Below are 24,336 nucleotides of genomic sequence, written 5' to 3' on the forward strand. Positions count from 1 at the left end.
TGCGTAGGCATGTCTGAGTTCCCAGCTAGACATTGTTAGTTCTAAAAACATTCTGAAAATGTTACCATTCATTGTTCTAGGAATGGTTTCATCGAGAAGTTTTATTTTGGTTCCTAGAATGTACTTCTGAAAGGTAGGATAACGTTCTCTAAAAACATTCTTAAAATGTTTGGTGATAACATTGTTCGAACATTATACCCCAAGTGTTTTTGTTGTTTATGCACATATCTCTATGGAAGTGTTTCTCAAACTTTTTCATACCAAGGACCACTTAACCAATAAAAAAACACTCGCGGACCACCTAACTCCACAAATATTCCAAAACACATCGTTTTTCTAGAACAGATTATAAATCGCCTGAAAATGGTACAAACAAGTGGCAACATGTGCGATGAAGGTGTTGCGCTGAGCTTTATCATGCAATAGAGAGGGGAAATTAAGCTCGTTCCATTGCGGAGATATTCCCGCGAGAGTGCGGAAAACTTAAATGTATTTATTTATTTCAAATGTGAAATGTTACAAATATACTCACGGACCACTAGGGGGCACTCACGGACCACCAGTGGTCCGCGGACCACACTTTGAGAAGCACTGTCATATGGATCGAATAACGCTTAGAAAACCAAAGACAGACATATAGAAGAATGGACCGACCATCACTGCCCGTCCCTGAAACCCCTGTTAGTGGGTTAGTGTGCCCCCCAAAAACTTCCCGCTGAAAACCTTCCTAGAACAATGACTGTAACATTCTCAGAATGTTTTTAGAACCAACATTTTCTAGCTGGGTATGTTCGTATGACAAAATAAAGAACCTTGAACCTTGATTGATATTTTAGCATAAGGCCCAGACAATGAATGACAGACGCAAACCAGTTAAATGTAAATCCTCTTGTCACAAACTTCTTTGTCTGACTTGTTTCAGTAATTGTATCAGACAGTGCCCATTTAAAAGTAGCCTGATAAAGAAGTGTGCAAAGTATTTCAGTTCAACAGAGCAAAGGGAATGAGAAGACTTAAATGTATAGGTGCTGATTTGATTGAAAATATAGTTTTGTTTTCAAATACAAGATTGCAAGTAATAAGAAGTTATACAAATACCAGTAAAGCAAAGCACCTGTAGAAGGCACATTTTCTAAAATATAAAAACATGATTTATGCAAATCCAGACTAAAATCCTCCTATAACACAAACACACACAGATCTAATTGTTCACAGCTGTTCATTTCATTGTATTACCCTGTCTTATTGCAACTCCACCTGTCTAGCAGACATACAACATAATAAGCTTTCTATTGAAATCAAACTAATAAACAGGCCGGAGAAAAAGCAGTAACCAAGATATGTTCATTGACATGTCAGGGAAACCTCAGAAGCAGAATCCATATGCCCTCAGGCCGTCTGCTTTAGGAGATCCACCTGGGTTTCTTGCAGGATTATCGCTTCCTTTCGTGACACTTTGGAGCTTCTCCCAGTTCCCCTGTGGTCAAAATAGAAAATGAAAATATTGATGAATCTGTCTCTGTCTCTCTCTCTTAATGTCTAAAATGCCTCCAGTATACTTTACTAAAGATGTATGTTTTGATTTGCAGAGATGTAAAGAAGGAACAGATCCTGTCCCACCTGATCTTACCTGTCCTCCACATCTTGTATTGTGTCGGGGAGGGGTGAGCCAAGTGTTTCTGGAAGAAATATTGCAGCAATTCCACTGAGGATCGGAGCGCCGCCATAGATCAAACCCGGGAGCCAAGGTAGATAGTCGGCCGTGAGAAGCACCATCGGGGCCACCATGGCTCCCACCCGACCCATCATGGATACCCAGCCCATGCCATTCTGACTGAGAGGGAGAAATAACAACAAGATTAGAGGCTGCTATTTCAGGACATTGCTAAATTTACCAGTTAAGGTGTACATGAAGTATGTCATTTTCGTTGAATAAAACGCAGATAAACCTCGTAAATGCAGTCCATATACAGCACTGATAGGGACAAGGGTTTTTAGTAACTATTTAAAGGTGGGGTAGGTAAGTTTGAGAAACCGGCTCGAGATACACTTTTTGTTATATTCCATGGAATGCTCTTAACATCCCGATAGCAATGAATATCTTTAGTGCTTTGACAAAGCACGACCAATCATCTGAGCCGGCCCGGCTAAAATAACTTGATGGCCTACCTGCCTGTCAGCCTTCCATCTGTGCACAAACTTATCTCGTGCCCTCATTGGTCATGTGCGCGTTCGTGTGTGTTGGAGGAGGGGCTCTGTAAGGAAGTGGCAGATTTTTTCCGGCTGTGTATTTTCAAATTCTAGCGCACTCGAGCTGGTTTCTCCAAAATTACCTACCCCACCTTTAACCTCTTAAGCCCGAGGCCCCCCCCAGTATGCAATTGTGCTAAATTCAACACTGGAATCAAGCAAATATTAATATGTTTGCATGACATTAGTTATTTATATTTTGATATCACTTAATTATACGTTTAATACATTTAAGTCAAGCTAAGGTACATGTGATGGTAGCTAGTTAGTGCTCTTACCTGAGGCCTCCTCCAAACAGCATAATAACCAGACTGTATCATTAAAACTAAGTACCAGTTCTAGATACTTGACTTTAGACAAACAATTCAAAAGACAACATGTATTTAAAGACCAATCTTTATTTGAATGTGCCTCTTAACCTGAGCTATTAGTTATACAGTAATAGTATTGACAATCTAAAAAAACTGAGCAACTCAACAGTCAACTTTATATTTCTTATTGTCTAAAGCATTTATTATTTTCATTTTCCCCCTCTCATATTCAGTGTGGACGGATTGAGACAGCCTGGTGTCCAGAGAGCTGCAGAGACTTCAGGGAGAAACCTCCGTGTGATGGACGTCCTGTCTGTTGGTTTGGAGAGGACTGAGGGTCTTTCCTCAGCGAGGAGGACCAGGCCTGATGGAGGAGCCCATGCTGGGCAAAGCTGATACCAACTGCACAGTCTGTCACGTTATTTGACTAAATGTGTTCACTTATACATTTAATAGGTTTACACCTTCTGTCCAGGGTGTCCGCGGGGTCTTAAAAAGTAGATAAATCAATTTAGCGAAAATTAAGGCTATTAAAAAGTATTACAAAGTATTAAACGGCATTTTCCAAGGTATTAAGAAGGTCCACAGCAACGACAACATGAAATACCCTTTAATTTACTGAAACAACATGTCGGGAAACCCCCTCAAGGTGGCCCCATGCATAGCGTGCCATAAAATGCTGCTTCTTATTTTAAGTTTCGTTGCCTTGCTCCGCTCTGTGGTGGGGGGGGGGGGGGGGGGGGGGTTATCTGCTGGTGGACTACCTGAGAGATATACAGCAGGAGAACACGCCGTCCACCGCGGAGAATAAACAGAAGGGCAACCATGACAACCATGCTCCGGGGTCTTCTTAGCTGCTTTTGGTGTATTTTGTGGCGGCAGCGCCACTTACAGGCCTGGCATATGTACTACAGCGTTTCCAGCATTTCCAGCGGTCTAGTGTGAACGGACACGTTAATGAATCGAATGCGTGTGAACGGAAAACTTTTTTGCGTTTGCGTATGCGTTTTACTGTATACGTCCTCGTGGGGCCGGGGTCTAAGCCAAACTATATCCGGTCACAGAGATCTGCTATTTAAAGTAAGGTCTCAATCTATATTAAGAACGAGAAAAGTCTTAACATACATATCGTTTTTGTAAACATATGACAAATGTGTGAGGGTGATGACGTCAGAGCATCGTCCTATGTGCCGGGCTTAGCCCCGGACAGCCCCAGCCCAATTCAACCCCTGGGTATTTGTGAGGGAGCTCCTATATGGCATTACCCCGCTGAAGCTCACCAAAGTTTAATATATTTCATAGTTGAAAGTTTTGTCAATTGTTTTGTTTATTGGTCAAATACTGGTTTCTACATTTGGTTTTCTGAGGAGTTCTACTGGAATTAAAGAGCACAGAGTACAGAAGCAACAAAGCAGCATACTGCATTAAACCTGACCTTCACAGAGAGGTTGAAGTTCATGTGGAGAGGAGGCTTCAGTAGTCTGTCTGCACTCTGTTTAGTTGTGCTATCTTACAATCAATATAGTAAATGTGAGGTAAAGTGTGTCGCCAATGTAACCGGTTAGAACTCGAAGTTGCGATGAGGTCTTAAAATGTATGGAAAGGGTCTTAAAAGGTATTACATTTGACTTCAGGATTCCTGCATATACCCTGTCTGTCCATATGTGCTTTTTATTTAAAACATTTGATTAACTTTTGGTTCAGATTTCAATAAATTGTATTTGCACTCGTTTTGTCCATTATTCTTACTGAAAATGTTAGATTACACATTCACATCTGACTGAAGATTGGCCCCATTTATTTGTGACGTTGCAAACTCTGCGGTACATGGCACAAGTGATGTGAAGCTCATAAAGTGAGGCAAATAGAAATAATCAGCTGATGGAGTGTAGATGTGGAAATAGGTGCATTCGATCAGCTGACTGTTTTTACAATAAAATTAGTTTCTTAGTGAATGTCCTGTACTGGTCTTAAAATCTCATAACATCAGCTTTTAATGTTCCTCTTGGATGTTCTTCTTGACCCTCAGAGAAGGAGAAAATGTCGTGTCTTTCAGGCATGTCCTTTCCTAACAAAAATGACAGGAAACGTAAAACATTATTGCAGAACAAGTGTGTTATTTATGAAAGCAGTGTGTTTGTGTGTTTAGGGGCTGTCGATATAATTATTTTGTAATTGTAATGTTTTTTTATTTATTTCAACAGAGCTACAAAGACAATCAGATTATGAATGAACAGTATGAAGTTCATCAACATTGAAATATATGTTATTATCAAAATAATATTTAACTGTTATCAAAACGTAGTGCAGCTGTAAAAGCTTGCTCTGTTGTCTCACTGAAAGAATCACTTTTACCACGTTTTTTACAGACAATATTGAGAGATAAATAGTAGCAGTTCTCACTATGTGTTAAATATCTTTGCCTTCAATACATTAAATTAGAAAGCTAACAACGTCATATTGCTTGTTAACATCTAAATGTAACCTTTTGTATGGAAAAAACCCTCAACTTAACTGATGTGTAAGGCAAGGCAAGGCAAGTTTATTTATATAGCACTTTTCAACACAAGGCAATTCAAAGTGCTTTACAAAAAATGAAAGAGATTAAGAAAATGGCATTTTAAATCAGTCATTGTGATCTAGTATTTAGTATTGTTTAATGGAATACATATCAGTGTATTAAAGTCAATACTTCATTCATTTAAACCAATATCTTTCTTGATTGTTTATACAGTATGAAAAATAGAGTCTTTGTACCTGAGCTGAAGTTCACTGCTGTGAGGAGTCCAGTTCTGTCTCTCACTCTCTGGTCCAGCCTGTCTGCATCACCTGGACACCTTAAACAAACATATATATATATGTAAAGTACCATGTGTACAAACAAGCTTGTCTACATACTTGAGCATAGCCAATTTAAATTAACCTTAGCGATTCATACAGTTCCTACCTACATAATAAAATATCTCTCTAAGTTACAAGGATGACCTTATTTTATAACCTCAAACAGAAGCCGTTTCTTCTACAGTATTATCCCACTTAACGCTTAATACTAGTCTATTTCGTTTTAACCTTTATATATACAGTCTATGATTTTAACTTGTAGGCTACGATTAGCATCGTTAGCACCGATGTAGCTACCACTCGCTTACACACTAAACCAAGCCTTAACATTCATTACGTAGCCAATTAAAATCATTAACACATAAATAAGTACTCGATTTTCACTTACCGCAAAACCGCATGCATGCACCGTCTGTTTTAACCGCAGAGCGAGTCACAATAGTCCGATATATAAGCATGAAGAACAAACAACCACGGCCGGCTTCAAGTTGTGTTCCCTGGATGAGCTGAGCAGGCAGAGTCCCAGCTAGCAGCTAGCAGAGAGACGAGAAGCTAGCAGCAGCAGTCACTTGACAGAGCCGTCACTCAATGTGACCACGCCCTAATTTATGCAAAAACGTTAAGACCTAATATAAATAAAAGGGTCGTGTTAGAAAACAATTCACTCACAGATCCATAATCATGAAGGTGGAACCTAACTATATTCATAATAATATGTATGGCATCCATGGGTAGAAACATGTTTTTTTCTGCTGTAAAGTTGGGCATTTTAACATGGGGGTCTATGGAAATTGCTCCTTTCTGCAGCCAGTCCCTATCGGTCAATATATGAACTGCAGTGTGTGGCACTTCCGTATTGGCGTCCCGGTGTCAGTACCAGATATGTTCGGGCTACCAGATATGTTCGGGTGTATTTCCGTCGCATCCGTCATCCGTCATATTCGTCATATTTTACGGCAACTCAAGAGGGCCATCACGGTCAAATTCCGAACATTTAAACATAGCCGACACTTCATTCTTTACTTTGTCCGTTATTATATGTAGAAGATTATACTTTTTCTCCGTCATGTTGTTTCCTTAGCAACAACTTCAAACAGGCATAGCCTACACTTCATTCTTTACTTTGTCCGTTATTATATGTAGAAGATTATACTTTTTCTCCGCCATGTTGTTTCCATAGCAACAACTTCAAACAATAACAACTAACCGCTAGCCGCAAAGCTAGCATCACAGCCACTGCTCCGTTTTCGGAGACTTTGCACACGTTTTTCACAAACATTTTCACACGCTAGGAGTACTTTCAATAGCTTCGTCTTGATCTGTAGATGTGATTTGATGTGTCGTGTGTCCCCCAACTCCTCTCCAAAGTTCAGATACTATATATTAGGCTTCTTGCTTATCTTTCTTACAGTGCAGACGCTTTTCTGCTTGCTCTTGCCTCTGCTTACTTTTTATGCTGATTTTCCTATTCTTATTCTCTGAAAACTTCGAGCAGCGGCTCCTGGACATTAACTTATCACTGGGACAGTTCATCTTCGTAAATAGACGGAGGGTTTCAGCCATATTTCAAATTTTTACGACGACGTCAGTCTTACAATAGCGTGGCCTAGCAACAGCTAAAGCCTGGTAGGCTACTGCTATTTAGCTTAAGCTAGTTGGTAGCAAAATGCCTCCGTTCTCTACAGATGACTTCCAGAAACTTATACAGAAGATGGCTGTGTTGGAAATGAAAATGCAACGGTTGGAAGTTAACGTGGAAGTGAATGGACTATGTCGTGGGAATGACACAACTTTACCAGTGTTGCTAAGTAATGGAGAAGGGTATGCTAACTCACAGCTAGTTAGCAGCTACAAAGATTCCAAGGAACAGGAGGGCTGTGTACCGGGTAATAAATCTACAAGTGGTAGTCCTCCCTGGAACTCTCTGGGTGCAAAGCCTAAGAGTAAATCACTTCCATGGGATTTGGGAGGACGGATAACAGGCAGAGCCCAGAGCTCCGAAATCTGTGATGCGACCGGCTGGCCTGCATTGTTATCACCCAGGAAGAGCGCCTCTTCAACCCCTATTCATACTAGGAAACAGCCGTGGACAGCTGCTAAAGGGAGAATTACAAACAATCCTCCTAAACCACCAAGTGTGCCAATCCAGAACAGATACGCTCCGCTGACCGAGAACCGGAGATCTGATGACCTGGATAACCTGTCCTCTTCACGCAGCAGGGTAAGGACCAATAGCTACTCTAAAAGTAAAAGGCTAGAGGGAAAGCTAACGACTGGGCCTGAAACTCTGATTGTGGGTGACTCTGCTGTAAGAGATGTAAAAGGTCTGTGTAATAAGAACAACACCAAAGTACTCTGTTTTCCCAAGGATGTGGTCTCTGACTTGGCTGAGAAGATCCTGCATATTGGGGCTGAACATCCGACTGTGAAGAATGTGGTACTGCACATTGGAACAAATGATGTTGTGAAACAACAGTCAGAAGTGCTGAAAGAAGACTTTAAATGTTTGTTGGAAACTGCCAGCTCTCTAAATGCAGAGGTGTTCATCAGTGGCCCTCTACCGCCAGTCAGAAGAGGAGTGGAGAGATTCAGCAGATTGTTTGCACTGAACACGTGGCTTTCAACGGCCTGTACTGACCATTCTGTTCATTTTATTGACAATTTTAACTTTTTCTGGGATCGCAGACATCTTTTCAAGGCAAATGGAGTTTGCCTGAACAAGTCAGGAGTGAAATTGTTTATCTCTAACATATTCAACTGCCTGCGTCATCAATCTGTTCCCTCTGCCAAGGACAAGCGGCAGGAGGAATCAAAACACGAGAAAGACACAACACATCACGCAGAAAACCCTGAAGAATTATCACTGCACCCGCCTGAGGAATGTTCTGATTATGGGAGACATATGAGACACATGGAGGAGTCTCCACTGCCCCCCCCCCCTGTCAACGCCTTTGAGGATACTCCGTTCACCCTTTCACCCTCGCCCACCCTCCTGGAGATCGATGAACACACAAAGGAGATACAGAGGGTTGGCACCGATTCCTTCCTGGAGTTCAAAGACCAAACGAAGGCGATACGCAGGGCTGGCACCATGTCTTTTACCCCCGCTCCTCAACGACGCCCACCAAAATCACCGCGGAGACGCGCACCATCTCCCCCGTCCTCATCACCGCGCCTACGTCAACCACCTCCCCCCCCTGGCAGCATGTCCTCTACCCCCGCACCATCTAGCCCGTCTCCATCACCGTGCCTACGTCGACCACCTCCCCTCCCTTCGAGGGGGCTTCTGCAGTCTCCGAAGCCTGATAAGGATGTGTGTGTACAAAACACAACAAACTCTTACTGATATGTGATGGGTCCAGGCTCAAGGGCGTATGGCACTCTCAACTCTTTCAAGGACATGTCGGGGCCCTGCCTGCCAGTAGCTTTGCCGATATCTGTGTTGATAGGTAATAGATTAAGAGCGGTGAATCATAGAAACAGGAAGCGCTCAAACGTTTGTGTGAGTGTATCTAATTTAGCAGTGATTGCATGTCAGCCACAGCTTGTTACAAAAAACATGACTGATAGTGTGTTTAACAAACTTAAACTAGCTTTATTAAATGTCAGGTCTTTAGCAGGAAAAACATTTTTAATCAATGATTTTATCACTGAGCACAATCTCGATTTTATGTTTTAACAGAAACTTGGATTGAACAAAATAACAGTGCAGCTGTTCTTATCGAATCAACCCCTCCCAACTTCAGTTTTATGAGTCAGGAAAGAATGCATAAGAAAGGGGGTGGAGTTGCTATTCTGTTCAATGATGCCCTTCAATGCAGGAAGACATCTTATGGAAACTTTGATTCTTTTGAATATGTGGCCCTCCGGCTGAAATGCTCCTCTCGAGCTCTGTTCCTAAATATCTATAGACCACCCAAATACTGTGCAAGCTTTTTTGATGACTTTACTGAACTGCTGTCTATAGTGTGTATTGACTTTGACCGTCTAGTCATTGTTGGTGATTTTAACATCCATGTTGACAACCCCCAGGACAGAGGGGCTAAAGAACTGTTTTGTGTTCTTGATAGCTATGGACTGACTCAGCATGTGACGGAGCCCACGCACAATAAGGGGCACACTCTGGACTTAATTATCTCAAAGGGTCTGAATATCTCTAAGGTTGTGGTGACTGATGTTGCACTCTCTGACCATTCCTGTGTTTTCTTTGAGAGCTCTATTTCTGTTCAAAAAAATGTTCAAAAAGAGGTAACCACAAAGCGATATTTAACTGAAAACACTAGGGAAATGTTTACTCAGAATTTCTCTTCCACACTTGCCCCTGCCAACATCTCAGTAAATGAGCTAGTAGATCATTTTAATTCAAAAATTAAAAATGTTATAGATGCCATTGCTCCAACTAAGGTAAAGGAAGTGTCTGGCAAGAAAATATCTCCATGGAGAAAGGCCATGACCGTGAAAACAGAAAAAAGAGAATGTCGAAAAGCTGAACGCAGGTGGCGAAAAACAAATCTCCAGGTTCACTTTGAAATCTATAAAGAGAGACTTGGCCTCTATAATTTGGAATTGAAAAACGCACGACAATCGTTCTTCTCTGACATCATTACCAAAAACAAAAACAACGCACGTGCCTTGTTTGCTACCGTCGACAGACTAACTAACCCCCCAGTGTCAGTAGCCTCTGAATTTCTATCCACCAGGGCGTGCAATGATTTTGCCTCCTTTTTCACTGACAAAATTCAGAAAATCAGACAAGCAGTCAGTGCCTCTGCATCAGGAACAGTAAATGTGTTGTCCCTATCTCCACTTAACATCAATTCAGACATCATGACACAATTCCATCAGATTAATGATAAAAACCTAGAGGACATTATTCAACTTCTGAAATCCTCCTCCTGCTGCCTTGATATTATTCCAACAGGATTTTTCAAAGATGTTTTGCCTTGCATGGCCTCAGATCTACTTCATATAGTAAACAAATCTCTTCACTCAGGTATTTTTCCACAGGCCCTGAAAACTGCAGTCATTAAACCGCTCTTAAAAAAGAATAATCTAGATGCTTCAGTAATGAACAATTACAGGCCCATATCAAACCTCCCATTTCTAGGTAAAATCATTGAAAAAGTTGTTTTTCAACAGTTGAGTAATTTCTTGCATTTAAATGACTGTTTTGATGTGTTCCAGTCAGGCTTTCGTCCAAACCACAGCACTGAGACTGCTCTTGTAAAGGTCTTTAATGACATCCACTTAAACACAGACAGTGGCAGAACTTCAGTGTTAGTATTATTAGATCTCAGTGCTGCGTTTGACACTGTTGACCACAGCATATTACTAGACCGACTGGAGAACTGGGTGGGACTTTCGGAAACAGTTCTGAATTGGTTTGAATCCTACTTAAAGGACAGAAACAACTTTGTTTCTATAGGTAAATACACATCTGAGTTGACAAATATGACATGTGGGGTTCCTCAAGGCTCCATCTTGGGGCCTCTTCTCTTTAACATCTACATGCTCAGATAATGAAGAACAACAAAATAAGTTACCATAGCTATGCAGATGACACACAAATTTACGTAACAATTTCACCAGGAGACTATGCTCCAATTCAAACACTGAGTAAGTGCATTGAACAAATCAATGACTGGATGTGTCAGAACTTTCTCCAATTAAACAAAGATAAAACTGAGGTAATGGTTTTTGGAGCCAAGGCAGAACGTATAAAAGTTAGCGCTGAGCTTCAGTGTGCAATGTTCAAAACAACAGATAAAGCCAGAAATCTAGGTGTAGTCATGGACTCTGACCTGAGTTTCAACAGTCACATTAAAACTGTTACTAAATCAGCCTACTATCACCTAAAGAATATATCTAGGATTAAAAGACTAATGTCACAGCAGGATTTGGAAAAACTTGTCCATGCTTTTATCTTCAGTAGACTGGACTACTGCAATGGTGTCTTCACAGGTCTCACTAAAAAATCTATTAGGAAGCTGCAGCTAATTCAGAACGCTGCTGCTCGAGTCCTCACTAACACTAAGAAAGTGGATCACATCACTCCTGTTCTGAAGTCTTTACACTGGCTTCCTGTGTGTCACAGAATAGATTACAAAATACTGCTGCTGGTTTATAAAGCACTGAATGGTTTAGGCCCAAAATACATTTCTGACCTCCTGCTAAATTATGAACCATCCAGATCTCTCAGGTCTTCAGGGACTGGTCAGCTTTCTGTCCCCAGAGTCAGAACTAAACATGGTAAAGCAGCGTTCAGTTATTATGCTCCAAATATCTGGAACAAACTCCCAGAAACCTGCAGGTCCGCTGCAACTCTGACTACTTTTAAATCCAGGCTGAAGACTTTTCTTTTTGTCGCTGCTTTTAATTGAACTATTCATATCTTAGACTGCACTGTAACTTTTATCCATGTACTTTTTTCTTTTAATGTTTAATTGACAGCACTGTAACTTTTATCCATGTATTTTTTCTTTTAATGTTTATTTTATTAGCTTTTCTTTTTAATGACTGATTTTAAATGCCATTTTCTTAATCTCTTTCATTTTTTGTAAAGCACTTTGAATTGCCTTGTGTTGAAAAGTGCTATATAAATAAACTTGCCTTGCCTTGCCTTGCCTATATAAAAATACTAAAAGGTAAATAAAACATTAAACACAATGACAAAATAACAACCTGAAATATATGTATTCTATCTACACATTTCGTAATTATCTAATCTAGTGGCCTTATAAAAGTGTTGGCTAAAATAACGCAGAATATATATTTTTTAAATTGTAAATAATTAGAAACATTATTTATGTGCACAAGTACATGGGACCCCACCATAGCACCCCACACATAACAAGCTGTCCCGAGTTCCTCCGGCTGCAGTTCCGCAGACGGCCGGTGTGTGGCAGCAGAGCGCTGGGAGCAGAGGGAGGTGAGTATATGACGGATATGACGGATGACGGATGCGACGGAAATACACCCGAACATATCTGGTAGCCCGAACATATCTGGTACTGACACCGGCTCTTCCCCAGAGTTTGCCGCTTGGTTTAATACAGAGCTGCCAAGTCTCACCCTTTGAGAGTGAGAGTCACGCAATTTAACCTCTTCACATGCCTCACGCCACACTTGCCATTTCACACGCTTTTTTCCCCCTCTCACTACTTTATAATTATTTTTGTATTTAATGATATATTTCCATAACTTGTTGCTCGAGGCTTGCCGTAGTTCGAATCAGGGACAGGGTGAGTCCGCCCTATTCTGCCCCCGATTGGCTGTGATAACCGATCATCAGCCCTCGAGGCTAAATCTAACCAACCCAACGAAAGGCACCACGTATACAAACCAATCAGAGGCAGCTTAGGGCGGGTCATTGCGTCTCTATCCTATGAAGAACAACCTAACTCTATGGCGGAGAAATCGAAAAGTAAACGTGAAACGTCTGTGTCAGCGCCTCAATAATGCCGTGACTGACATTTTCATCTGAAGCGGGAGGTCAAACGGTAGGTAACCACATTATTTTTACAAATATTTTTATTTTGATGAAGTCAACGGTGGGTCTGACTACGTGAGACTTAACGTTACACAGGCTGCTGGTGAGCAGTGTGGTAGGTTGCTGCGGTGGGTTTAACAACAACCGTGACTAATAGCAGTGTTAGTTAAATCATCACGTATTTGCGTGTGTGAGCTAATGGATACTTACTATGAGCTAAGGGAATTTACAGTACTGTACCTGTGCTGTTTGCATTTCTGTCTAATAAAATATTCAATCAATCAAACAGTTACTTGTAGCTATATTTTGATCCAGAGGATCTGACTGTGGATGTGGGATACTGGTTTAAAGGAAGCACCAATACAGTATGCTAGTAATAATGTACTATGTTTGTTCCCTTTTTCATTAGCACTCTACTTCTAGGTTAAATGTAATTTTGAAAATCTTTTCTGAAATACAAATTTGTAGATACGGAGTTTCAACCCAAGTTGCTCTCGAAGTTTCTGAAGCCAGCAGCACTGCAGCACCGGGAATTGCATGAAATCCTCTATAAGGACCCATCAAACCAACTGCCATAGGTAATCCTCCAAGTTTCACATCAGCAGATGCACATACACTATCCACTCACTGATCTCACTCACATAATACTGTTTGTGTTTGTTAGAGGGCTGCTTGTGCAGACAAGTTATGAGTTTGATAATCTCATCTCATCACACACATAGGACCACAATGGAAACAAGTCCACAGGACTTTTTTATGTTATCCTTTTAGCCCAAATGTGTGACTGTACTTGTGCTGTTTGCATTTCTGTCTAATAAAGTATTCAATCAATCAATCACTGATGTGATGAAGATACTTAAAGGGGTGCTTTCAAGTTAGCTATTGTGGTTGTTGATGCTAAAGGGACTCAACACCGGTCTTATTCCCAGTCTCATACTGACATGTTGGTGTTGGGAATGAGAACATATTGCATCAATCTTTCTCCAGAATCGCATACAGCACCTTAATGACCTCTGTGATGTTGTTGATTTATTGTGTCTCTCGTAGGAGAAAAGCTGGTGATCGGCTTCACTACTCGAGCTACACTCAACAGGCTCCTTGATGCAGGAGACATTACACCGCAGCAAGTGCAGAGGTTCCAGCAGGCAGCAGTGGCGTTTCTGGTGAGGGCTGTGGAGTATGCCATGAAGAAACTCCACATGAGAGAGCCCCTGATAAAACATGCCATGTTTCTGGATGTCCAGCAGAGGGTAGAGTGTGGAGTGGAAGACGCCTTGTACTTTGTCGACAGGTTAGTTGGGGTATCAAGTCAAGTACATTTATCTATAGTGCCAAATCACAACACAAGTTATCTCAATATACTTAATAAGTAGAGCAGGTTAAAGACTCTTGGCTCTTGTCACATTTTCTTAACATTTTCTTAATAGATTGTAAAGTTTAATGACCACATCTGAAAAACAACCCGTTTCAGCTACTGTACATTACTCGACCAGATCAGTGCACATTGTGTTCTTTTTAGGTTTCCTGAACTTCTCCCATACAACGGACCTGACGAGCGTGACAAACTGAGTGAGGAGTTTTTGGACTACCAGTCCATGGACATTGCCATGCCCGAAGACCCAGCCACGTTCGACATTGAGAGCTTTTGGGGGAACTTGGCATCAATGAAGAATAAGGTAAGAATTATTCTGCACCCTTTGAAATACCCATTGACGTAATCAACTTAATTCTATACAAAAATACGAGTGTAATTAGGCTTCCTACATTTTTCAAAGGTGACTGGTATGAGCAGATTTGGGAGGCTCTCCCGTATTGCCAAGTTGGTGTTGGTACTTCCACATTCAAATGCTGATGCTGAACGAGTGTTCTCTGTGGTGGGACTGAACAAAACCCGAAAAACTGTTTGGCTCTTGATGGAACTCTATCATCCATCATGACTGTGAAGATGGCAAACCTTGAGCCACAGTGTTTCAAATGGGAGCCCCCTCCCTCTGTCATCAAGGCATCAACATCTGCCACAAACACCTACAACATGAGACATGTCATGTAAACCAAAACACACAAACAAAGACATGCACTTTATTTATTTATAATATATATATATATATATATATATATATATATTAGTGCTGTCAAAATTATCGCGTTAACGGCGGTAATTAATTTTTTTGAATTAATTGCGTTAAAATATTTAACGCATTTAACGCATGTGCAGAATGGCCCGCCCCGTGTGCCACCAGTGGCAGCGCTAGGGTAGGCTACACCCATACCAATAAATGGTTTAGCCCCACCATGAAAGATGATGTTAAAGTAAGCAAAATAAAGTCTGCCAACTCGCGGAGTGAATTGCACAGACAGCAGTTAGTAAGATTGATTTCAGTAGCCACGGTTTTGAAAACTTTTGTCACCTAGCGATCGTCTTCTCAATAGAACATCTTTGATAACGGCGTGGTGTTGTTGCAGGAAGTCCCGACGGAGAATACTTATGCTGTAGTACAGGGGCGTACATAACTGGTACGCAGGTTATGTGCGTAATCTGAAATGAGTACCGTCACTTGTGTCACAAAGCGCATTTGCGTACTTGTGAAGCTTTTCCAGAAGGCGGTTAGATCACCGGATGACAGAGTCGGTCTCCGTGTGCACAGACAGGGCTGCTGTTAATGTCGGTCTGTACAACGGAATTGTGCCAAAACTACACCACCCGGCTGCTGAGGGAGACTCCCCCCCCCCTTCACTGGAGAACTGCGCTAAAACAGCTGATCACAACGTTCACACTCTGTGGTCACGAAGTAGTCCACTAGCTGCCCCCCCCCCCTCTGTCGACTTTCCTGAAGTACTCCCCCGTTGATAGAAATCAACACGTAATTAATTACAACCCCACGGTTTGATGATTGATAGGTGTGTGGGTTGTCTTTCATTTTGACACGCAGAAATGTTTTATAATAAACATAGATACTGTATGTTAAATGGCTATATCCGCCTTCTTTCATGTATCTTTCCATTCCCACAACAATATACATAAATAAATGGCATATTTTGGACATAGTTCGAATGGTGATTAATCATGATTAATTAATTTTTAAGCTGTGATTAATCCGATTAAAAATTGTAATCGTTTGACAGCCCTAATATATATATATATTATTCTGGTTCTAATTTTGTTACTCTTGGAAAAAAAATGCACTAAAAGAAAAGGCTGCTATTGGTTCTTAAAAGGCTGCTATTGTTTCTTAAAAGGCTGCTATGTTTTCTTTATATTGACATTTTATAAATAAATGTATTTTATTTGTCAAACTTTTATTTGTTACAATTGTTTTCATTTCTACTTGTGCTGGTCAATTATTAACACTATATAAGCATGAGGAGGCCAACAGTGCAGGGAGAGCAGCTGGCATGGGGGTGAAGACATCACAACAGTCTTAATGTTCATTTAAATTGAGATATTCCTCTAAATCGACGTTAAAAAAGGCAACAACAAAAATCTAAATGCATCTTCCCCCGAAAGTCTCACTCCTACTTTTTACTGAAACTTGGCAGCCCTGTAATTTATATGCATATATCCCCCGGCTCCCACTAGCTTAGGTTTACTTAAGTTTAGATAAGAACATTTCATTTGAATACTAAAGTTTGTTAATCCAAAAACCTGTTTCCTTGTCTCTGTGTCTCACCTTCTAGTCCCTGGCACATTTTGGCTGCAGTTGGGCATAACAGTGTATAAAGACACCATAAACGTTTAGTGACATAACTCGATGAGTATGTAAGCTACCTTTGCACAATTGGTATTGCTGGATTCAGTAGAACCACACCTTTTCAACAAGCCATTGTGTGTGTTGCTATGGCAATCCATGTCAGGGTCACTACAAAGTAAAGAGATCATTCTACATAGTGTGGTGACACGTTATTGGACATAATTCACCTCTCGTATTGTGTTGCCACACGGACCCTTTAGTGGGAACACCTGTAGTGTTAGCTTCCATTCCTGCTCGTCAAGCAGAGCAGTTCATGCGATAACCTCTCTGTTATTAATGGCTAATAAAGATTGGAACTCGGTTCTTAATACCACCGCCTCCGACTCCCTTTCCTGGCACTACAATAGATACATTTCCGCCTATTGTAGGTATGTGTTCAAATGACTGTATCTCCAATTTACATTAAGATATTGACATTCAGTCTTTTCTATAATGCAGAAAGATGTCCTGACCTCAGGCTATGCCAAGTTTTTAAACCTATCAGACCTTCCATTTTGAATCTACATGAGTTGTTATGCCTCAACCCCCAGACGGCCAACCTTTATTTTTAGTGTGGGGTGTCTAACTTTACACACACTTTATATTGTATGAGCGGTTCCAGGTTGAATTGAGGCGAATATTTTTAATGTTCAGAGGTTGTTGTGTTTAATATTCATGAGAATATTTGTCATTGTTCAAATGATAATAAACATTTGCATAAAGCATATTTGTCCACTCGTATGTTGATAAGAGTATTAAAAACTTGAAAAATATTCCTCTAAGGTACATTTAGAACAGATAAAAAATGTGCGATTAATTTGCGATTAACTATGGACAATCATGCGATTAATCGACTGACAGCCCCTAATAATAAGTACCCTGTATCAAGATTGATGCAAAACAAGTGACATTTGACCTTTTTTAGAGAGGTTTAGCAAAAACAATTCCACCTCTGAGATGATTTGGGTGGAAATGGGGGTTTTACCATTTCTCTGGAACCCATTGGTCGATTTTGGTGATTGACATCTCTTTCTGACCGTTAGAGCCAATAGAATCGAAGGGTCAACAAAAAGGTGTGGGCTTCGCGGACACAATTTTGCACCAGAGTGAAGCTGTCTCTAGGTCTGACTTCTAGAAATGGAAACGCAGGTTTATTGCTTATGGATTATCAGAAATCATTTCAAAGGGACACAGACACATTGGATTAACCTATGGATTAACTTCAGCAGCGTTTTTATCGTTTTAATGCAATTGAAGACCACTTTTGACCCAGACTACGACACAGGTGAGCCATGTTAGCGTTTTTAGCTACCTAGCGCCATATGTTTTGATGTCTGTTCTTGTTATTATCTCCGCAAGTTCGTATACTTGAGTGATAATGAGGGTACCCTTCGATTCTGTGTCACCTCACGATGTGAAACGATTGGTTGGATGTGCAGCAAAGATGTTGCGGCAGTGCCCCGGTACCGGGGTCTCTCGGGCTTAACAGGTTAACAGAATGAACCGACCACCTATGGACCCAGCGGATTGTTATTATTTTGACTTGGATCTGTTCGACCTGGATTACTCCCTTCGGTGTCATCATGCTGAGTGGAGTAGAACCTCGTCTAGAAGGGACAAAGAGGCTGTCCGCAAAAAGGCACAAATGGAGGGTCCTTCCTTTTCCACGATCTTAACAAACAAGCTTCTTTAATTTAGCCCTTCACATTCAAACAGAAACTGAATAGGCAGATTCGAAGGGTTTATTTCTTTGGAATTTTATTTTAAATCAAGTTATTTTGGTAAAACTAATGAAAAATATATATTTTTAAAATATATTATTTTGTAGAATATCTTAGGCCCTCAGAGAGGGCCTAGAGGGCCCTGACGGCTCGCCACTGTCACCGACTGATGTGCAGGAGCGTCAGCCGGTCCGGGACTCATGAGGGTCCGAACGGTGAACACCGTGGTTCCCGATGCGATCACAAGGCTACAGATAGCGATGAGCTTGAATAATCAAATATTGATAGCTTGGCTTCTGCTCTAAGAGTAGTAGCCAGTGCAGCGAGATGATGAAAAAGGACTGAACTTGTTGACAACACCGGGACTTATGCCTTCCAGGGTCATGCGAGGTCACACATGACTTTTTTGACATAAATACTCGATCAGCGCATGCGCTAGACAGAAAATATCCAGTGCCAAATACTGCCTCTGACAGTCAGTAAGGATGAAATAGAACTTCTTCCAACTAAACACAACAGCAGATAATGCCCAGGGCCCAGGAGTTCAAAACTTGTAATCCCTATCTGATCAAATCAGATTTGGATTTTGGGGAGTTCAAAACCAAAAAACAGGATTAGGATCACTTTGATATCCGATCAGATCAGGAAATCCAATCCAAGCTTTAATCTGGATCAAATCTTCAAAACGGGTAGTTCAAACCGACAACACAGGATTGGGATGAGTTTGATCCCAAAAAACTGGATTATCCTGATCCCACCAGAGGGTGGATTTCCAGAGCAAAATATACTGTACCATTTATTTAAAAATATGTTTCAATTTAAATTAGATGGCAAAGTTTCTTAACTGAAATAATACACAATTTTTAGCCTTCATGGGAAATACATTTTATTTTTCCATTTTTTGCTCACGTTTGTGGTGGCCTATTTTGTTTTCAACCAAATGTTGATGACATAAATGTGTATGCTCATAAAAGATTGTCAATCAGAAATGTAATTTAGATTAATTAAAAAATATCTTCAACAAAAAAAAAGTCCATCACCTTTCAAAAGTAATTGCGGCCAATAGATGTCTGCAATGTGGTCTCTTGTCTTCCTTGTATTAGTTTTCACGTCCACTAGATGGTGATCGGTAGAATTAAAGCACTGATATTCAGGATCTAGTCATCTTGAAAAGTCGTAATCTGGATCAGGGTGATCCTATCCTGAATTGCTTTGAACTCCAGGGACAAAATTTGGCCGACTTGTCTGATCCTGGATCACAAAAAACGACATTTCAAAATCTGATCGGATCTGATTGAGATTAAAAGTTTTGAACTCCTGGGCCCAGGATATCAGGATAAAGACAGAACAGGATGAAAATAAACCAAACGCCCTGTAATGGCAATTTCCTTTTCCTATGTCCTATATATTTTTGCCGTTACGTTCACAGAAGGGTTGAAAAGTGATCCAGACGCAGACACAAACAGATGATTTTCCGGTCCTTAGTTGTGGTTTATGATGATGTTTATTCGTCTTTACATACCAGGGTTAATTTAGCGTTCTAGTGATTCTATGAGCATCTGCCGGGCTGGTGGAATCGGTATGCTCTTCTCCTACTGTGTCCACACCGCTCCTGTCACCTATGACCTCCTTATATACACCCGGTGCAGCTAAACCCTGCCACCCAGTGTTCATAAATAATATTGCACTATACATATAACTTAAATAAACTGACACACCAACATCACCCACAAAATGGCTCCTACACGCCCTAAGAAGTTTCCAAACAGGTTGAAACTGTTTAGTCCTCATATCATCTGGGTCAAAGGTGACCTGGTTTGACACTATTATTTGGTATCTGCTTTATCTCCTGCCTCTTTGTTAAGACAGGTACAAAGTTCCAAAAGTGATGAGTGGGTGTTTACTGGCATATTTTATATTGTAGAACTAAACATGAAAATCTCATAAGGTGCGACGTTTGTTCAGGCCATTAACCAGAAGCCCGTGCAAACACATTTTGACGTCAAGACAAAGGAAATGGAAGTGGGAAAATGCTAACTTGTGTTCAAGCTTAAAGACTTCTCAAGCATTGTCCATATTTCCATTTTGCCAGCGAACAGCATGTCAATCAGAAAAGTAGAGAAACTCTCATCTCCCCTTTTCAAAAAGACAGGATGTAGATCCTTCAATATATAAAATGAGCTGAGCTTAAAGGGGCCCTTTATGCATTTGGGGGGTTTGCCTTTCCTGTGTAGTGTGATATAGGTTTTTGTGCATGTAAATGGTCTGCAAAGGCTAAAATCCAAAAGTTCCCTACAGAGGGAGTTTATCTCGCACACACTCCCCACTGGCCTGACACGCCTCACTTTGATTCGTTTGTTTACTTCATCACAAAGTGACATCACTTGGCAGTTGAATTATCACAACAGAGCTGGCCAGCTAACCAATTAGAGCAGACTGGGTTTTGGTTTCAGACAGAGGGTGAAAATAGGTTTTCAAGCAGTATGAGAAAAATAAAGAGCTCTGAACATTAAAGTAAGTAAACACCTGAAAACTAGTATAATAGGGCCCCTTTAAACCCTTAATAAAACAATTAAAAGCAACATTTTCTAAATAAGACTTACCGGATGATTGTTGGGAACAGTTCTCCAGAGTAAAGATAGCAGCAGTTGAATGAGGCAGCGAAGCAACCTTTACCCAGTACAGCCATACACGTGCGTGCAGTCTGTTTATCTGCACATGGAGTGAGACATTCATCAGAGGACTGTGTTGTTTCTGCAGTATGATATTCAACTTCTATACATGTTTTCAACCATACCATAAGGTATCAGCAGGTTGATCAAAACAGTGATTCCAGCGATGATGAGAGCCCCACATTGTGATATGCGCCGTCCAAAATAACTCATAGATACGACTATGACGACTTTAGCAGGGATGTCGACAGCTCCGAAGATCACTTGGATCAAGTAGATGTCCACCCCAAACTTCTGCAGATCCATTGCAAGACCGTAGTAAGCAAAGCTCGTGGATAACCTAGGTTTGTTTTTGAAAGAAAGCATTAACAGTGTCAATGTAATTTCGTATTTGGTGCTGAAAAACTGAGATTTTTACAAGAAGGAACATGTACCAGACAGCACTGAGGCAGATCGTCATTCTCCTCATTGTAGGTGTGCGGAACAGATCCAGGACAGAGTGGGTGCGTTGTGAGCAGGACATCTCTTTCTTCATGGTTTCCTGCAGGCCTCTATGCATACCGACAAAGATTAATGTATTTTATACACATTAATAAACACAGATAGATGGTACAATAACATAAACACAGCACATTCTCTTACCTTCATGTCGATTTTCTCTCCCTCTTCCTTCCGTCCATTAAATTTCGCCACACTTTTAAGGTTCTTGATGGCTTGTTCAGGGTTATTACTCATAACTAACCATCTTGAAGATTCATGAAACCACCTGTGTGAAATATGTGTTCTGTTAATCGTGCAAATAAACATGCATCTGTGATTCTGGTTTGCTTTGATTTGCATGTCAATACTTGGCATCTTACCATGCAATGAGGAAGAAGACAAAGAAAGGCAAAGACACAGCCAGGGTTAACCACCTCCAGTCCCGGATGAAGTACGCGATGAGCGCCAGTATCAACTGTCCAACTGTGTAGCAGTAACCTCCCGTTGTCCCCACTATTGTTCGCACACTAGTGGGGATCCACTCCACAACTTGATATTAAAGAAAAAAGAGATAGAGAAAGAAGTATTTTTATTTTATTTAGTACAATTATTATTCTTTAATCATTATGCATGTTGACTGCTTCCATTTAAGTTGTTTTACGCTGATTGTACCCTATCCAGCTAAATGTCTTACTGAGCGAGAAGGTGTTGAGCCCCACGCCGGCCAGAGCCATGCCACAGCCAAAGCGGAACAGGCAGAAGAGCGGGAAGGCAGTGGAGAAAGCAGCACATGTTCCTGACACAGCCATCAGCAGGTGAGAAATAAGCAATAGGATGCGTCGACCATATCTAGAGCCAAGTGGTGTTTAAAGAGTTTAATTCAGACTGTATCACATCATATGATTTTAACAAGGTAGCATGAAAAAAAGACGTGTAGTGTGGGACCATTTTAAAGGGGAAATATGATGCTAATTTTCTGGTTCATTCATGCATTCTGGTTTTCTAGTAGAACATTTAATTATGCTTTAATACCAAAAAAACTCAAATGTTCTCATACTGTATTTCTATAGATATGTGTGTTTTTTCATAAACACACATATCATGTTTTAAAGTTACATAAATGATTAATGTTGCCGCATATCTGACATAGCACAACGTTCCTTTAACTGTAAATCATTAGTGATGAGATCAATGTTACCTGTCTGAAAGACCTCCAAAGACAACAGCACCCAGAAGCACACCTCCCATGTAGACCGTCTGTCCCATTTGCTTCAAAGCCTGCCGATCACACACCAAATTCCACTAAAAAATATGGAACAACATTTAAGGCACAGGACAAGAAAACATATACACATAAGCAAAGAAAAATAAAATATATTCCTACATCAGATATGATTGTGGATTTCATGTGAGTCATGTTATAGGTCCATCCATCGGAACATCCCTGCAGGTCGACATCCAAACCAGCGTTAGTGTCTCCCTCCTTCCCTGAACTGGAGCTCCTGTTTTTTGTCAGGAGGTGCCACTGTGGAGCCGCGTAACGCAAGCACCTCTCTGGCTTCCCTGTCTGGTCCAGCGGCACCGTGACCAGCAGCGCTTCCTCTGCACTCATCTGGGACTGGGACAGGTTTGTGTGTGCGTTGCAGAAGTGAGGGGGAACCAAAGCCACAAAGTTCTGCAGCAGGTTGTGACTGGCCAACAACATCACAGGCATGCAGAGAAGGGTCGTATGCAGGACCTGGAAGCGTCCTGTGCTCCCTACCTGCTCCAAGAGTTCCCCAAACCCCATAGTGGTGTACTACAAAAACTCCACAAGTTAACTTTATGTTAATGACAGCACATCCTGTTGTTGGTAGGTTCCTTTGGAGCAAACATAAGGGGCAAGAGTAAAATATAATTAAAAAATGTTTGGATAATTTTAATTTCAATAGACTTACCTGCTGAATAATCTTTTCTCATAACATTAACATTTACAAAAAGATTGCTGCGCCAGAGAAAATCATTAAAACCACTTATACGTGATGCAGTCAACTTAAATTAGAATTCTTAGAAAGTGTTCCAAAAAAGGAAGTCCTTAAAAGCGAGCCGAAAAAATCAAAAAGAAGTAAAAATGGTCGCTGTTCGTGCAGTCTGTTAAATCCGCTCTTAAATTCCAACAGCTTTTCAGAACTTTGGATTATAAGTGCAATGTAACCTCTTGAGGTATTAGCGACTTGTTCACCAAACACTGAGGCAGAATGTGGAGTCCTTGCTGCGCAGGAACAATATCCGGATGAAGAGTTCCAGTGCAAGTCAGCTCAAACCAAGGGTGGGCTCATAACTATGCTCAGCTGTTTTCCCCTTTTGCACTGAGACCTTTTCCCTGCCTATATTGGTTACGCAACATGAATAACAGGGAGATAGTGTCTGTGTTTGTGGGCATGTGAATGTGAGGTCAAACAAACTGATTTTATCAGTTGCTTTAAAAATCTACATTATTTGTTCACTGGTTCAAAGGAAACACCACAGTCAGAAATGTGCAATCAGGCATACAGAAAAGGGAAAACCAAAAGTAAATGATTGATAAGAATTATAGCTGTGTTTATTTGGAGTCGGTTGACAGTTCAACTGAACTGCAGCCTGATACAAAAAATGTCTTTACTTCTGAGTGCAGTTTGTGATCCAAGCAGCCATCGTTGCAAATATTAAAGGTCAATCAATAGTTGAAAAATCCTCCACTTTAAAACTCGGTTCAATATTTTCGTGTCATAAATATGAGATATTAAAGTACAGAACTTATTGTCATTTGAAATATATATCATTGCATTTTAAATTGTCTATTAATTTACGTAACTATTCCATCCT

The 24,336-nt window shown here is 40.7% G+C and overlaps 1 protein-coding gene across 1 annotated transcript; it reads right to left on the bottom strand.

Annotated features, from left to right (window-relative positions):
* Positions 1-294: 294 nt before the first annotated feature.
* On the bottom strand, positions 295-23,813 carry LOC117535790 (solute carrier family 22 member 6-like). The gene is made up of 10 exons (XM_034200352.1): positions 22,877-23,813; positions 22,691-22,794; positions 22,187-22,341; positions 21,873-22,041; positions 21,645-21,778; positions 21,447-21,561; positions 21,138-21,352; positions 20,944-21,052; positions 1,631-1,834; positions 295-1,477 (listed from the first exon to the last, which is right to left on the bottom strand). The coding sequence occupies exons 1-10, from the start codon at positions 23,279-23,281 to the stop codon at positions 1,390-1,392; spliced, it is 1,698 nt and encodes a 565-aa protein (XP_034056243.1). The 5' UTR covers positions 23,282-23,813; the 3' UTR covers positions 295-1,389.
* Between the last annotated feature and the right edge of the window lie 523 nt (positions 23,814-24,336).

The sequence above is a fragment of the Gymnodraco acuticeps genome, unplaced genomic scaffold, assembly GCF_902827175.1.
Source record: "Gymnodraco acuticeps unplaced genomic scaffold, fGymAcu1.1, whole genome shotgun sequence".
Lineage (NCBI taxonomy): Eukaryota > Metazoa > Chordata > Actinopteri > Perciformes > Bathydraconidae > Gymnodraco > Gymnodraco acuticeps.

What these genes read in the sequence shown, in the direction of transcription:
- LOC117535790 (XM_034200352.1), bottom strand. Translation starts at nt 23,281, where the DNA reads ATGGGGTTTGGGGAACTCTTGGAGCAGGTAGGGAGCACAGGACGCTTC. An exon ending in GTCTTCTTCCTCATTGCATG is followed by an intron (nt 21,779 to 21,872) that starts GTAAGATGCCAA and finishes TATTTCACACAG; the next exon opens with GTGGTTTCATGAATCTTCAA. An exon ending in CTGTTCCCAACAATCATCCG is followed by an intron (nt 1,835 to 20,943) that starts GTAAGTCTTATT and finishes TCTCCCTCTCAG; the next exon opens with TCAGAATGGCATGGGCTGGG.